Source organism: Acartia tonsa, chromosome 2 (assembly GCF_053477335.1).
Source record: "Acartia tonsa isolate MP-2025a chromosome 2, ASM5347733v1, whole genome shotgun sequence".
Classification (NCBI taxonomy): Eukaryota; Metazoa; Arthropoda; class Copepoda; order Calanoida; family Acartiidae; genus Acartia; species Acartia tonsa.
Window position 1 is genome coordinate 29,258,989 of NC_137261.1, and position 16,705 is coordinate 29,275,693.

The 16,705-nt window shown below is 30.9% G+C and overlaps 1 protein-coding gene across 1 annotated transcript in view; it reads right to left on the bottom strand.

The window, feature by feature from the left end:
• The window catches only part of LOC145309228 (uncharacterized), a 69,370-nt gene that overhangs the window by 24,879 nt on the left and 27,786 nt on the right, over positions 1 to 16,705 (bottom strand). Inside the window, exons 12-14 of the mRNA XM_080150326.1 lie at positions 15,827 to 16,008; positions 5,795 to 5,884; positions 3,558 to 3,601 (exon numbers count right to left, since the gene is read on the bottom strand). Coding sequence (XP_080006452.1) covers positions 3,558 to 3,601; positions 5,795 to 5,884; positions 15,827 to 16,008 — 316 coding nt within the window. The remainder of the gene's footprint in view (positions 1 to 3,557; positions 3,602 to 5,794; positions 5,885 to 15,826; positions 16,009 to 16,705) is intronic.

Sequence of the window (16,705 nt, forward strand, 5' to 3'; positions counted from 1 at the left end):
GGATTAGGATAAAAAATAATCCTTTTAATAATCTTTACGGCAACCAACCACCTAATGACTGGCCACTTTGTCTAATTGTGTTTAATTTAATGCACATGATATATGCACAAAAATAAGCTGGAATAATGAAGATGCAAAAAATAGTAATAAAAATCACATGGATAAAAACAACGCATAAAAAATGTCCAACTTTTTATTCCCGTCTTAATCCACTTTTTTCCTACCTACCCTAAATTTTACATCATTCATCAATGGCAATGGAAATAGGATATACGTGGATATATTGACAATTTGACAGGGTAAAATTTGTCATAAACTTAGCTTCCTTATATGGACCTCATTTATTAGGATTATAGGAGATGGGGTAAAGGAGTTGGATAGTGGTTATTGTTATTTTTTTAGCCAGCTGCGTGTATCAATTTACCAGAGCACATAAAAAATTTGATGCAGCATCCTAGTAATAATAAATCGATTTCAGTGGCACAGTTCTTGATAAGATAGTCGCAAGGGGAAGCATTGATAATGTATATAAAATTATGCAGTTAAAAAGTGCAAAATCCAATTTTAAAGCTTTTAAGCTGCTACTAATACTTTAATATTGCAACACAGCTGGGGTAAATTGATATTAAATACTCCACAACACCCTTTCTCCCCTTTAAGACTTTAACACCTTACCCAAAATTTTAAACAGGACAAGGAGAACAATATCTAAAAATTCGAAGCTATATACTAAACATGAAATTAAGCACAAGTCTTCAAATTAGATTAAATAGATATATGGGCTTATAACCTTTTTGGGTTAAAAGGAAATTTTGTTACAATTATGTCAGTTTCCATAACGATTAAAACTTGAAATTTTGAAAAGCTACGCTTTCAAAAAGAATTAAAGGAAACAACTCTAATATAGACGTTATAAATGTGTCTGTAATATTCTAAATATGTTTTCTTTTATATTTACATTTAAAAACCTTTTTCTCAAAATTAAAATGTAAAATCTAAAAAAAAAAATTTCTTTTTGTTGTTTATTGAATTTATATAAAATTGTGTAATATTATTGTTTTGTTAATCTAGGTTATCATATTTTCTGTTCAGTTTACTGGAAGCAACAAAAAAGGGTTTTCAGTTGGAGATCTAAAGCCAATTTGAAACAAGTTTTAAAAAAACTAATAAGTCATCTATATATGTAAGTAAAACTTCATATAATTTTGCTTCTAGCTGGTGTAATTTAATATTGAAACTTCTGGTACGAGGGCTGGAAAAGTTTTTAACTCCCTAAAATACCAATAACTTTTATGTTATTGAATCTAGAGGCTTCAAATTTGTTGTATTGGATCTACTTATGGCAGTTAGAGCGGTGTATTTCCTGCGTGCTTTTTTTAAGCCCTAAAAAGTCATCTATATATGTATTTTTTTATAGACAGTTCTCTGTGGATAGTTTGTATTAAAATTAAAAGTAAATGCGCTAAATCCTATAAAATTTCTTATGCTAGCCAAGGAGTTTCCTCAACCATACATTTTTGTTCGGCTAGCTTAATAAATTGTATAGGATTTGGCCTAATGTTTAAAATTTATATAAATGTTATAAAAAAATGCTCTCGTATTCATTCGAATCCGGTGGATAGGAACCGGTACTCATTCATACGAAAAAACTATGTCTAGCATCGTATTATATCCAGCTTTCTACGGATATAAAAATGAACAATCAAAAGATTAAAACCAGTTTTTTTAGCCGGTGCCTTCGGCACCTCGGTCCTAAAAAACTAGTTTTAATCTTTTAATTGTACACTCTATATCCGCGGAAAGCCGTTTATAATACGATGCGAGAAATTTAACAATTTCAGAAGGAATTAAGGAAAGACTTTGTAAAATGTTGTAAGATCTGCAACTGTTTATTGTCCGGAAGAAAAACGAAGAAGGTAGGGGAAGTGATCAAAAAAGCACAGTGGATAATACAAGCAATTTCTGCGGAGAAAGGAATGTAGTATAACTTCAAAACATAGGAATGTAGCTTTTTATTATCTGTATAATTTTAAACAAGTTTTTGAATTCATTTGCTTTAAAGAAAAATTAGTACTGAATTTTAATTTGTGTTAAGATTTTGTTTTTAGTTGGTTTGTATGTTAATTGACATACATACGTAAAAATTAAGTTACTGATAATAAAACTATGAGGTAAGAATTTTAAGACAACACAATTTACTTGTATTAAAAACTCTACCAAAGTTCCATGGTGTAATGGTTGATGAAAGAAATATAAGAAGTGGAGAGAATTTAGTTTTGTTTTGACTTGGAGTATTGGATTTTTGTTTAATATTATTGTGCTTCGCTGCCTGCAGACACACAAAACACGCCACAATCAGATATTCAATCCACTCAGGAATATTTTCTCGATATTTCCTCAGAATTTGACATGACAAATTCATAATCTAACCCGTTACCAGCAATAAAAATCAATGCATAAAATAGATTCTTTACTTTCATTGCTTTTTTGAGAAAAAAAAAATAATCTTTTATAGAGGTGAAATGGGAAAAATCTTATTTGAAAAATGAGGAATAAATTAATACTCAGCTAATTTCTTCAATTGTTCAAATTTTATACTTAATTAAATTCTGACTCTGCAGCCACAGTAGTATTTAGCTACCCTATATTTTACAAGCCGTTTCCGCTTTGAAATCATCTGCAACAAAACAGCTGAACCACAATGAATAATCTTCAGCAAAAACATATAATTGCTGCAGCTGGCTGCAGAAAGGCGACAATAGTTTACAATGGAAGAACATATTGACCAATAGCTGAGGACTATATGAGCAACCTTTAATTGACTACAAAAAATCTCCTGTCACATTTTCCATGTATTCTATATCCATTATTCTAAATATGGCTACTACCAAGATCTGATTTAATTAATTAGATTAAAATATCTTAATTTATGATAAATTTGTAGCTCAATTACAATTATTTAAACCTCTTGTATGTTTTTTTAATATTTTGAAAAGGAGCTACATAAAGGTATTTTATTAGAAAAGCAAATTTTATGTTTTGTTATATAATTATCATTCTTATGATAAGATAATTAGATTTTTGCAAAATTAACCAAATAAGTACAAATGAGGATTATGTAAAGGAATTTTAAAGATACAAAATTCCGAAAACTATGAAAGTTTTTTTGTGTGTGTCGTCAGATCTCCAACATAGGGCTTTGTTCATGGCTCCTGGGATGTTTTAGGCTATTTTATCTTCCCACTCAATTACTAATTAGTTTATAGTTTCTCAAAAAAGTTAACAAATGTTCCAACGTTTTGCCAAACTATGCCGAATTACGTCATATTCCCTCCTAATATGACGTCAATCGCGAAAGTTTGGCCAAGAGTTGTAAATTTGTCCACTTTTTTGGAGACACTATAAGCTGCTTCCTCTAATAGTGAGATACTAGGGTAGCAACTACTAGTAACCCTATAACCGTATGCTATGCATTTGTATGTGCTATTTAAAACCTAATTTTCCCTTTAGTACATTTCTTGATGTGTATGCCTATCTATCTACTTTGTAAATTGTACCTGTATGAGGTGTAGATACAATACTCGTTATCTCATGGTTCGTCCTGAACAGTAAAATTATTACTTGCCAATATTTTTAATAAACCTTTGAGTTATAGTTATATATTAAATCATATTATAGACAGCTTTCCACTGATATCAAAATAAAAAATGATTTGAAACTAGTTTTGTTATTTGCGAGGGACAAAATGTCCGGGCTAACAAAACTGGTATCAATTCAATAATTCAAAAATGTTTTATCTATATTCATATAAGAGCTATCCGGTTTGGACAGACGAACCGACCAATAGAAAATCCTCGCTTTTCAAAATAAGATAAAAGTTGATAAAGCATAAAGTTAAAAACTTGAAACAGAATAGGAAAGAATAATCTTTAATTTCTTAATTGAAATATTTTATTAAATTGAAGACAGTTCAAATATAGAGAAGGTTACATAATATTTTTTCCATAAAACTTTTACAGACAAGATTATGTCGGGGAGAGGGAGGAATATATTAAAGATAAAAATGAAACAATTCCTAGCTGAACAATTCCTAGCTGAACATCTCTAGCTTTTAAAACGTTCGTACAAAGGTCAAATTTTTAAGATGATAATAATTAAAAAGGTTTTTAAGCGACAATAAATTAATGTACCCCCCCCCCCCCCCCCCATTCAATTAACATAAAAAATGGCCCCTTTTAATTTTGACATTATTGGACACCCAATTGTAATACCCTATCATGAATCATTGTAATACCCTATCATCAATCAATCAAAAAAAATAAATCACAAAAGACTAGTCAACAAATAAGTGTTAATTTAATTTACAGTCCAATTTCCCTTCCTTAACTGATAATATAGTCTTTTAGAAGATTCTAAAAGCATATTATCTATTGGGTAACTTGGTTGAATGGGGGGGGGGGGAAGAGGGGGGAGATTGGAATCGGCTCTCCACTCCTAATTTTATTTTTCAAACGAAAAACAAAAAAAATATGGGTTTTTTCTAGGGGCGCTTTCTCTTGGGAGGATAATAGTACTCTCCTCAATGATAGTTATAAACCTTTTCGGGACCTATGAGAAGCTTTATTGTAAAGGAAAATTATATTCGATTATTGGTACGAAAGATCCCTCGCGATGCTGTGAGTATTGGTGCAAAAAATGGGGACATGATTCCAGTGACGTCATATTTTTCTTTCCCGAAAAAGGGAAGGGGGGAAGAAAAAATGATATGGAAGAAAAGGGGGTTTTCCCCATCTCTTTTGAAGAGATTTTCTTCCCCCCTTCCCTTTTTCGGGAAAGAAAAATATGACGTCACTGGAATCATGTCCCCATTTTTTGCACCAATACTCACAGCATCATCCCTCGCTACACACCCACATACATATATATTAAGCTATAAAAATTGGAAAGAATTTTAATGAATATAATAGATTTGAAATCTCATAAAATTTTAAGGATTTTTTATATAATTCATTATTTAAAAGCGCAAATCCAATTTAAGTTAATAAATTTTGACCAATAGGATAGGTGGATTGGAAACTACCTGCGCTCTAATTGGTTGAATGATGTACGTAACTTAAGCTTCTCCAATCAGGGCGCAGATAGTTTTCAATCCACCAATCCCAGATGTCAAAATTATTTAACTTAATTTGTATTTGCGCTTATAGATAAAGAATTATACAAAAAACGAATTTTATAAAAATTCCTTAAAATTTTATGCAGATTTCAAATCTATTATATTCATTAAAATTCTTTCCAATTTTTATAGCTTAATATATATCCTGTTACTTTAATAAGGATAATTGTAATTGGCTTGTCGTTACTGTGCTATGTAAGTTGTTTATCAGATTAATTTTCTATCTCTTGAAAGTACGATTTCTATATATTTTTCTATAAAAGATCGCTTTCAGATATCAGAGCTGCATTTTTTATTGACGAAATCTCAAAACTTTGATAGTGTCTGAAGCCAAAAAAAATGATATTTTTACTGGTTTATCCTGTTTTTTCTCTGTTGAAATTCAGAGATAGGTCAATGATTAAAATGGATATTGACATCATTTATTGGTCAGTTCTTTCATCCAGTAAAAAAAGAGGGGATGGGGGATTCACTTTATTAGAGTACAAGATAACCTGGTGTAACATCAAAGTATTAATAAATATATTATAATGTGTAAGCAACAATAAAACCAACAGTGACAATAATCAAAAATAAAATTCTAGGAAATTGGTAAAGAAAATGTAGTTTGTATAACAATACCTGTAATTTCTGTAGAGTCTGATGAAGATGGTGAATATAACTCCAACAAGAACAATACTGATGCCAACAATCAGAGCTATTACAATCTTCTCCTGGTAGTTTAAGATGCTTTCAATAAATATGCAGTATTTTAGAACCTAGTAAAAGTGTCTGACTCAGATTATGACGTCAAAAAAATTAACCAATGAGAGGCCAGTATACACTGGAATTGAACAATGGTAAAATTTATAGTTGCCTCTCATTGGTTAATTTTATTTGACGTCATAATCTGAGTCAGACACTTTACCTAGGTTCAGTATTTTAATTTGCTTGGATATATTGTATTACTTGAAGATGGAGATAGAATATACGTGAATATTTTGACAGTGGAAAATTTGACGTCATTTAGGTTGCAAACATGGATGTCATTTATTGTTCAGGTTGTTCAGTTTGTTATCTAGTAGGAGGGAAGTGGATATGGTAAGTGGATAAATTGGTGGTATCTTACTTTTAGCCAGCTGCAAAATCACTTTAATAGCGTACATGATAATCTGACGTAAGATCCAATAATAAATCCATTTTACTTGTAAAAATATGGTCTTACGTCAACCCTATTGAATTAAACAAAAGTGTAAATGGATGACCTATCATTGATAATCAAGATTTATATTTAGTAAATATTATTTACATCAACATTTGGCGATGGATATATGATATTCGTGGATATATTGACAGGGTAAAATTTGTCGTCAGTTTTGCTTACTAATGGTACCTCCTTTATTGGTCAGTTGGTCATTGAAGGGTGTGGATGGGGTGTTTTGCTGCGATCATCACTTCAACATGAAAATCATGTGCAACATCCAATTGATAATATATCGATTACTATGACCAACACATTCTTTTTGCTAGAATACTAGAATATCAGCGATTCCATAATAATAATATTTTGTATTTTTAATAAAAAAATTAATGGAGGGTTAGTTGAAAAGGTGCAAAATTAATTCAGAAAAAATTTTTCAATTAAAATTTGACCTCAATATTTTCAAGAGCTATTAAAATAAAACGTGATCCTATTTCTATTAGCGTTGCTTATCTATAAACTGTGTATATTAGAATGATAGTACGTTAAAGTGAGTTACACCGCCTTTAATATAGACATCAAGATTTTCCAAATCAAATTGTGAGTGTGTGTCTGTGTCTGTGTCGAATGATGTCGCTAACCACTGAACCGTTTTTGTTCTGCTTTATAGTATACCTTCTCATGTGTCCTGGTAAGTTTTATAACTATTTTGGGGGGGTTGGGTACCACGACCCCAAAGAGAAATCGCCATTCAAAAAATTACCACCTTCCAAAAAAACTTCTTTTTAAAACTACAATTGAAAATAGGGAGTGTTATGATGACGCTGATTTCAGTCCCAATATTTCTATTTTCAAATATGAAAATATTCTGAAACGGGGACTTATTTCTATATTTCTTGATGGTTGATTCATTTTTAGTAAAACTTGAAACTTACATTTACTAATTAAGTTTTTAACTAATTCTTAAAAATATGATTTTTTTATTCTCTCCTGCTAGGTTCTGAGAAGCTACACTGTAGAGGAGAACCGAAACGGTTCAGTAGTTAGCGAGATCCTTCGGTACAGACAAACAGACAGACAGAGATCCTGTTATTTTTATCTAAGGATAAGGTCTTATTGTTTAAAGTTTAAGATAACTACTGAACCGATTGGGTTCTCTATTTTAGGTTAGCTTCACATAGTTCCTTTGATGGTTTTCACCTATTTTGTTTTTAGTTAAAAGCTTTGAAATGGTTTTAGGCTAATTTTCTAGCCTCTCTATTTTCTTAGAATAAATGCTAGGGGCGCAACCACTAGTATTATATACAGTAGAAATTAAAATCAATCTCTACTGTTAACTTTGGCTGAAGGTTAAATAAAGAGCGCTTATTTAAACAGAAAGCGGTGCAAAACCCAAGAAACTAAAAAAAAAGTTTTACCCCCTTCATCAAATTGGCCTTGTCCTTGGAAAAGTATATATATATATGTGGGTGTGTGCGTGTGTGTGTGTGTGTGTGTGGGTGTGTGTATTTGTGGGTTTGTTAACTATGTAGGATTAGAGTGTAAATATCTGATCTAGAATTCATTTGATGCTAATACTTTTAATGCATTCAGGAAGGAGCAAGAACACATGGACACAAATAAATTAATCTTCTGTTGAGTACAATTCCATAAAAGAAAGGGATGTAGATTCTTTTAACAATTATTTTCCTTTCTCCCTGATGTTAAATAGTGACAAAGTAATTAAATCAAAGTATAATAATAGAAAGCAAGCAGATATTCGTCTTGAGTGGGGTGACCATAGGAAAAATTATCAAATAGGGAGGCAGATACCCCTCTTGGTCTTAAAACATATTAGACATTTAAAAAAGAAATACAATTACTATTGTTATTCCTTTTGATAAATTTCATATTTATTGAATAAATTAAAAGTAAGGGATTTATATTATAACAAGAGGAAGGTTTCAGTGATTGAAAAGAGAAACCGCTAGTAAGATTATTTATAGATTTAGTAAGTAAGTAATATTATTTAAAGGTTGATAATTCATAAACTTTTATTTCATTCTTTGGTGTGTATAAGAAGAAGGAATCCTAACTGAGGTTAGCAAATGATGGGACTATATACATAGGGGTTTATCTTAGTAATGGTGTCCCTACATGTCTACAAATATTTCCTGAATATTGTTAGCGAATGATGGGACTATATACATAGGGGTTTATCTTAGTAATGGTGTCCCTACATGTATACAAATATTTTCTGAATATGGTTAGCAATTGATGGGACTATATACATAGGGGTTTATCTTAGTAATGGTGTCCCTACATGTCTACAAATATTTCCTGAATATTGTTAGCGAATGATGGGACTATATACATAGGGGTTTATCTTAGTAATGGTGTCCCTACATGTATACAAATATTTTCTGAATATGGTTAGCAAATGTTGGGACTATATACATACATAGGGGTTTATCTTAGTAATGGTGTCCCTACATGTATACAAATATTTTCTGAATATGGTTAGCAATTGATGGGACTATATACATAGGGGTTTATCTTAGTTATTGTTTTCCTACATGTATACAAATATTTTCTGAATATGATTATCAATGATGGGACTAAATATATATTTCATTATTTTTTTGACAATAACAAAGCTTTTGATTCATAAAGAAATCTGTTTTAATAATTCACTATATAATTTATTAATTTTCTAATATTTTTAAGAAAAGTTATATCTTTACAAGACTAAAGAGCTTTACAGTCAAAACAGGTAGTTTAATATTTTATATTTTCTGTATTGATGGCAATTACAGGAAACTAAATTAAATAATATGTAGGGAAAAATCGGTTAAAAATAAGATAGCTTTTTAAAGGGGCCTAAACATTGGTGAAACTGAAGGGATCTCACAATAATCAGATGATAAATTAAAGTAAAAAATACAACCCAAACACATAAAATAAAGTTACCTCTTCAGAAGATTACAATTATTGGTGGAAAAGTGTGAACACTGCTAGTTTGTACAAACCAATCAAAATTTTATAACTTATGCAAAGTTTTTTAAGACAATGAATAAGGGAAACTGTTTTAAAATATTTGGAGACCAGAATAATTTACAGTCCAATGCAGGGTTGGCAAAAATCTGGCTTTTTCTAATAAAAGTCCGCGGACTTTTAAAAGCCCAGTTTTAACTGGTTGATTATTGGGGAAAAACAGTATATAAACATTAGTATTTACAACAAAAAAAAGACTTATTACAGATGTGTAGATATTTAGGCCTTTTTGGAGGCAAAAATAGCATTTTTTTTAAGGTGGACTTTTGCTATATATTTTTGTTGGTGGTTAAAACCAGAAAAAATCCATGTGGTTTAATCTGCCCTGGACTTTCCATGCCAACCCTGGTCTAATGTCCCCTTCCTTCCTTAAATATAGCTTTTCAGCATTTTTGTACGGACGTACAAGAATTATGTTGTTTGGGAAATGCACTTTGGTTGTATGCTCCACTCATTTTCTTTCACCCAAACTCTCCCACAGCAGGCCTGGGCCTGGAAATACATGATTGCAACCAATTTTTCATGTCTACCCCTAGGTTACAAGCTTATAACATACGACAATGTGGGTGTGTTAGTTTGTGAGTGAGCTTGTGTCTTCCAAGCCAACAAATCTGTTCAGTGTTCTGATGTGTGCGGAATTTGGAATCACATGCATTTGGAAAGAAGAAAAATTAAGGAAGAGGGTTTTCCAGGATAGGGACGTCCAAGTTTTTTTTTATTTTGAGGGGGGTAAAATGGGGGTTTTTACAGATTTGAGTGGGGTAATCTAATGTAATATTTAAAATTTTGAGAGGGGTAGGGAATGTGGGGTATCAAAACTCGAGAGGGGTAAAGGAGTGATTACACCTTGCCCCCCATTACCTTGGACGTCTATGTTTCATGATATTTATGATGAACCTAAGTTTATTAATGACTATAACTATACGTTTCATCATATATTTTGTGTATTTATCTGAATATATTTTTGCATTATTAGAAATGTGTCTTGTTCAACTCTTCCAATGACTTTCTCTTACATAAGTGCGTTTTTTATTGGCAAAGCTTCTCTATAGCTCACTTTGTCCATAAACACACCCTTCTGTACAGTTGGTACAGTTGAGAGTAAAGGTGAAGATTACCCTGACATGTGATCAACCATTCAATACATTGTCTGTTCAATGCTATTAGGAACATTTTATTTTTTTCAGGGGAATTGTGATTTAAAGGTTATGGCGGATCTTTTTATATGATTTAGACTAGTTTAAATCTAATTGATTATTTATCAAATTGTCTGTTAAAAAATTTACATGTGATATGTTAAATTGCAATATCTTCTAACCTAATTTTTGGAAAAAGATTTGGTGATAAAAAAATAATCTGGCAAATTAAGACCTTCTCTTAATAACTCTGGAATGCACATTATATGAAAATAAATGAAATAAAGAACTGTGAAATCATATAGATGCATTTAAATCACAAAATTGTATGAGATGGCCGGTGGGAAAATTTTCATCATTTTTTTGTAATTAATCAGCTCGTACTTTTTTTGTAAGATAAGTGATTTTTTTTCTTTTTTGAGTTTTCTAACCTAATTTGTAATTGTAAAGTTGAATAATTTTGTTTGTGTGATTTTCGCGATCTCTATTCAAGATGGACAGCTGAATTTTTAGTGAAGATTCCGCAGACATCTGAGCAATTCTATAGTTTTTTGTCCCGTTGGCCTTTCTTTTTCAGTCTTAGTTCAAATAAAGCTAACTAGGGAGAAGATTTTATTCTTTGATATCTGATGGTAAAATGTTCACGACATGTAAAGAAAATTAGCTATGGAGAAAATCTATTTTATTAGTTAACTAAGGGCGATTTCTCTTGAGAGGGTGGTGGTAACCTCACCCAAAACAGTTAAAACCTTCCCAGGACCTATGAAGAGCCACATTATAAAGAAGAACCATATTGTTACAATTGTTTGTGAGAGGCACAGACATACACACATACACACAGATCCTCCTTCTTTATTATAAGGATTTATCCGTTCATTATTTTTTCTTGATGTTTTACTAAATAATTCTATGTTTATGTTACTCTCCAGTTATGGATGTTGTCATTCTTTTTTGGATATTTATTTTTCAAATATCTGAGTTAAGCAAAATAAATTATAGGCTAGAAGGAAAGACAAGTTATAATCCAAAAACAAAATTAGAATATTTTATGATCAAAAGAAAACTGTTATTATTGTTTATGTTTGAAGATAATTATGAACAAGTTAATCACTTAATACCCTCTCAGATAAAAGGATAAATCCTATCCCCCGACGACTAAAGGATATTCTTTATTAAAAAAACAAGAGTGATATTATTCACACGTTGCAAAGCTTTCAAGAAAACAAAAGTCTTCAGGGTCGAATTAAAGACGAAATTAATTGACTTTACTATCAAGTAACTAAGTTGATAAATCATATTTCTATCATAGCATTATGGAGTGACTTACAGTTACAATAAACATGCTTCAATTTTAGAGGAATTTCTAAAGATGACAACTGGTGAAAATTCAATATTGTAAGGAAGCTGTGCTCCTAAAAAGTGTTTATTTTTTAATTTATTTTGTTCATTCATGGTGAAAATAAGGTGGTGGAGTACACACACTGAAAATGTCTCGTCTACGTGTATATTTTTAAAAGCAATTCTTTTCTATTATTAGGTTCCGTCCATCAGAAGCTCTTTTCGTTAATTTAGACATGTTAAAGTTGTCCGATCGATCTCAAACTTTGCATGGAGATTCCTATAATGATTAGGTACGATTTGGAAAACGTAGCAAATCTATAATCGTTACCAAAAAGTCTTTACGTAAATTTAAAACATACTGATTTTTACAACAATTTGTATGATATTATTATCGAATTCATTTGATTTTTAGCATTAAGATTCCTAGGACATCAAGGTACAATGTTATAAGCGAAACATCTCTAAAATTATATCTAAAGTTGTTACCTTTCTGGGAAGTTAAATATTTGATTTATTTTAGTGCTTCTCTACTTACACATGTTGTCATCTTTGTTAAATTATACATAAAAGAAAATATATTTTATAAAAGAAATGTTTGACAAGCATTTCTTTACTTTTTAAAAAGCGAAGCTTTTCTATAATTATGGTAGGTCCGTCCGTGATAGATAGCTTTTTTTCGTTAATTTAGGCATGTTAGAATTGGGATCTACTGCAGTTCACAGTAAAATATTGCTGGTAAGCAATATTTCAAAAAATCTATGAATTTTAAAGGCTGCTAGCTGCAAAACGGCTGAACGTACAGATCATATCCGCACACCATTTTAAGTGGCATTAAGAAGGCCTACAAATAATCTGGAATAGCCAAGATCCAATTATGCACAGGGAAAGCTTCACTGAAGAAAAAACGCGTAAAATATGTCTTTTTCTCGCATTTCTCTGCACTGCGAGATAATTATGCATTATTGATTTATGGCTATTCCAAATTATTTGTAGGCCTTCTTATGCTGCTTAAAACAGTTTGCGGGCATGATCTGTTCGTTCAGCCGTTTGGCAGCTAGAAGCCTTTAAAAGTCATAGATTTTTGGAAATATTGCTTACCAGCAATATTTTACCGTGAACTGCAGTAGATCCTAGAATTGTTCTATCGACTTCAAACTTTGCATGGTGATTCCTGTAGTAGTTAAATACGATTTAGAAAGCGTAGCAACTTTATAATCATTATCAGAATGTCCGTACGTCCATTTTAAACATGTTGATTTTCTACTTTTTTAACAACAAATTTTTATGTGATCTAATCATTTGTTTGATCTGATTTTTGGTAAATTGATTCCTGGGACAACAAAGTACAATATTATAAGCGAAGCAACTATATTATCAAGTTCTAAAAATGTAAATATGTCTATAAACATTATCCTGTATCAAGCAGTTTTTCAACAAATTTTACTTACAATTTTGCTTCGACTCTTATACTTTTATATTCTGATTATTCAGTTCTGAAACTATACAAGTGTTAATGTCTGTTTGTCCTACCGTTTCAGTGCTTCGCTTTTATGGATGTTGTCATCCTTGTTTATTAAGGCGGGTTGATTTCACCCTTTTTTTTGATTTTCACATTTTTTCAAGTTGGCCAAGCTGTAAATGTGTATTTCAAAGGCCCTGAAACTTAAAAAATCATTTTAAATCAAATAACAATTTTCGCGCAGCTAATCCAAAATTCGCTGTTTTGATGTAGAAGCTCAAAATCCTAACTTTCTTATTTTTTAAGCCACAATAATGGTAAACCTATCAAAATGCACGTAAATTTAACCACAAAAACGATAACCTGAAAATAAATTAGCTGGAAAGGATATCTAAAAAGATACAACACATTTTTTTTTATCAAATATCATAATATTTTCATTTTTTAAAAGATGGCTGTATTTTATTTAATTATAATAATAAAGTCATGATTTTTCCTTTTATTTTTGTCTTGCATCAAGTTTTAACACCCCTCCATCCCCCCTTACTATGATTTTTAGGGAAGTGGGAACTGATAAATATTCTATTCCACTTATTTTCATGGATGCAATTGTGTATCATGATAGATTCAGCTTAAGAATTATTTTGAGTATTTTTATTAAATTTTGATTCATTGTTTCCAAAATAGTAGTGTTCAAACTTTTTAGCCAATAATTTCGTTTATCATCATTGGGAATGTATAATGTATATCAATTTATCATCCATAGTCTTAATCTCCTTTTATCCCTGAGAGACATAGGTTATTAAAATAATTAGTTTACCAAGAGTTTAACATAAGGGATGTTAAGGGATAAGACAATGGATGATTAATAAATTTAAATTGCCCAATGTAAGTTAAAATCATTGATGGAAAAGTTAAACATTGTAAATTTGTAAAGCCAACAAATGATATTATTTTATGAAATATTGGGGACCAGTATAAATAATATTCCAATGTCCCCTCCATCCCTGTTATTAAAGAGAAAATATATTTAAAGCTACAATTAAAGGGATCTTAAGGGATATGACAATGGACAATAAAAAGTTATACATTCCAATGATTATAAACAAACTAATCAAAGTTTAATAAATTACGAGTTACCCATAGTTTCAGAACCAACAAGGTTATAAAACTTTCGGTACCTGTAATAAATTAATAATCATAAAAACCATTAAAAAAATCATAACAACCATTAAAATAAGGAACAAGTTCCATTATACCAGCTATCTTCTTAAGGGATTTGACAATGAACAATAATTTGAAAAACAAAATTACCTTTCTGTGGATAAATATTATTTGGTAAACTCTGCATTAAAATACGATAATAGCACTTGAAGTTTTTGGCAGACTGACTGACAGACATACAAAGTAAATTATAGAGTAGCTTCGCTGAAAACAATTAATGGATATAGAATATGTGGATTTTATCAGAAGGGAAAGTTTTTTGTCAATTAAGGTTGCTAATATTTATATAATTTATTGGTCAGGTCATTCCTACATTAGGAGGGGAGGGAAAGAGGGGGTGGTTGGGGGTTCATTGTTATATTAACCAGCTTAAAGAAACATTTTATTAGTGCTGAATCCCTTACGTATTATATACTAATTGTCGTATCTTAACCTACCTTATTCTTAATAGTCAGTTTATAGGGCAATTTCTAATATTTCTGTAAATCTATGTGTGAAGTAATAATTATTATATATCGAAATGGGGGTTTTTAGGGTTGACTAATTCAAAAATGGGTTAATTTTTTATGTAGATTTAACCGTTTAGTAGCTAAACAGAAAAAAATACATATATTTAATATTTTTTTGAAAAATCACGAAACCTTACATGACGTCACTATCTTCAAAAATAATGATTTTTGTTTTTATATCTGCGAAGCTTATTAAAACATATTTTAAATTTAAAATACAATTTTCTCTGATATAAAGAGCTATATTATATTGGCCAATTTTATAAATTCACTGATTCCAATATCAACCCACCTTATTGTTTATATTAATATATTTTACATAAATGTGCAACAAACTAGACTGTGTTAGAATGTTGAGATTTTACTTTCATTAAAATGAAAATCAAAAATGACATATTTATTATGATTCGACTATTATTCTTAACTTTTATGATGTATCTAAATAAAGTGTTATCGTTCAAACCCGCATTCGCTCGTTCTCAGGAAGGTGATATGTTTTAATGTCGACCCAACACCGCGTCACGAAGACTTAAAAATGGATACTACTTCTGTTATGTCAAGTGTACGACATAAATAGTTGAGTAGGGGGAATGCCTTTACTTATTATTACAATATACAGTTAAGATTTCCAGACAAAGTTCGTGCAAATAAATGGTTGGTTCACTGTTCAGCGGATGAGCCGAATCTAGTACAAGCCAAAATAAATAAGTCCAAATAGGAAGTAATAAAACAAAAGTTAGATAGGAATTATGTATCCTAAGCATCTTAAGTTCCTGATCATAATTGACAAAAGTTTCCTCCTCCAGGGGGTGGGGTATTATATCAGGATTCTTGGCGTGCTCTGCGGCCCCGGGGAGACCGAGCCCGCCACCCTCAATATACTCCCGCTGTTTGATCTCCTCCGGAAGGTATTTACCGCTGTCCGCCGCGCCATTAGTATTCGCGCCAAGGTTCTAAAAATGTGTTTTGTTTAATTCAATATTTATTTATCGCATGGTATTATAGACAGCTTTCCACGGATATTAAAATGAAAAATCTAAGATTTAAACTAGTTTTATGAGCCAGATATTTACTTTAATATTCGTGGAAAATTGTCTGTTATACGATGCTATATATTATTTTTTAGTATGGCTGAGATCTGGTTCTAATTCAGCGGTTATTAATCGGTTTTGATGGCATAATGGAAAAGTTTTTTTTGCATCCAACGTTTTTTGCAATAATGAACATGTAAAGTATTTGCTGGTTTTAGAGGGGTAAAAAGTTAAAGTTAAAGTATGTTTGAAAATAAAGTAATTACTTCCCTGAGAAATATTCCAGATGTTTTGACAGGGCTCAGCAGCCGCGTGTCAGCTGCGACTAAGCCTCAAGTTTAAACCTGTTTTGATGCTTTAAAAATAATTTGAAAATATTTGGATCAAGATGAGACTTCCAGCTGATTTTTGTATAATGTAAATGGTTGATTTCCCTGACTCTTGCATACCGACGGCTGACGCGCGGATGCCGAACTCTGTGTTTTTAAGCACACGAAGAAAAGGTTTGTTAAAAAAGAAAGAAATTGTTTTTTATGTAAAATCTCAGAAATCTAAAGGGATAAAGACAAAAGGCCGATAAATTTATGTACATCCCCAAAAATAATACAAAAAAAAATTA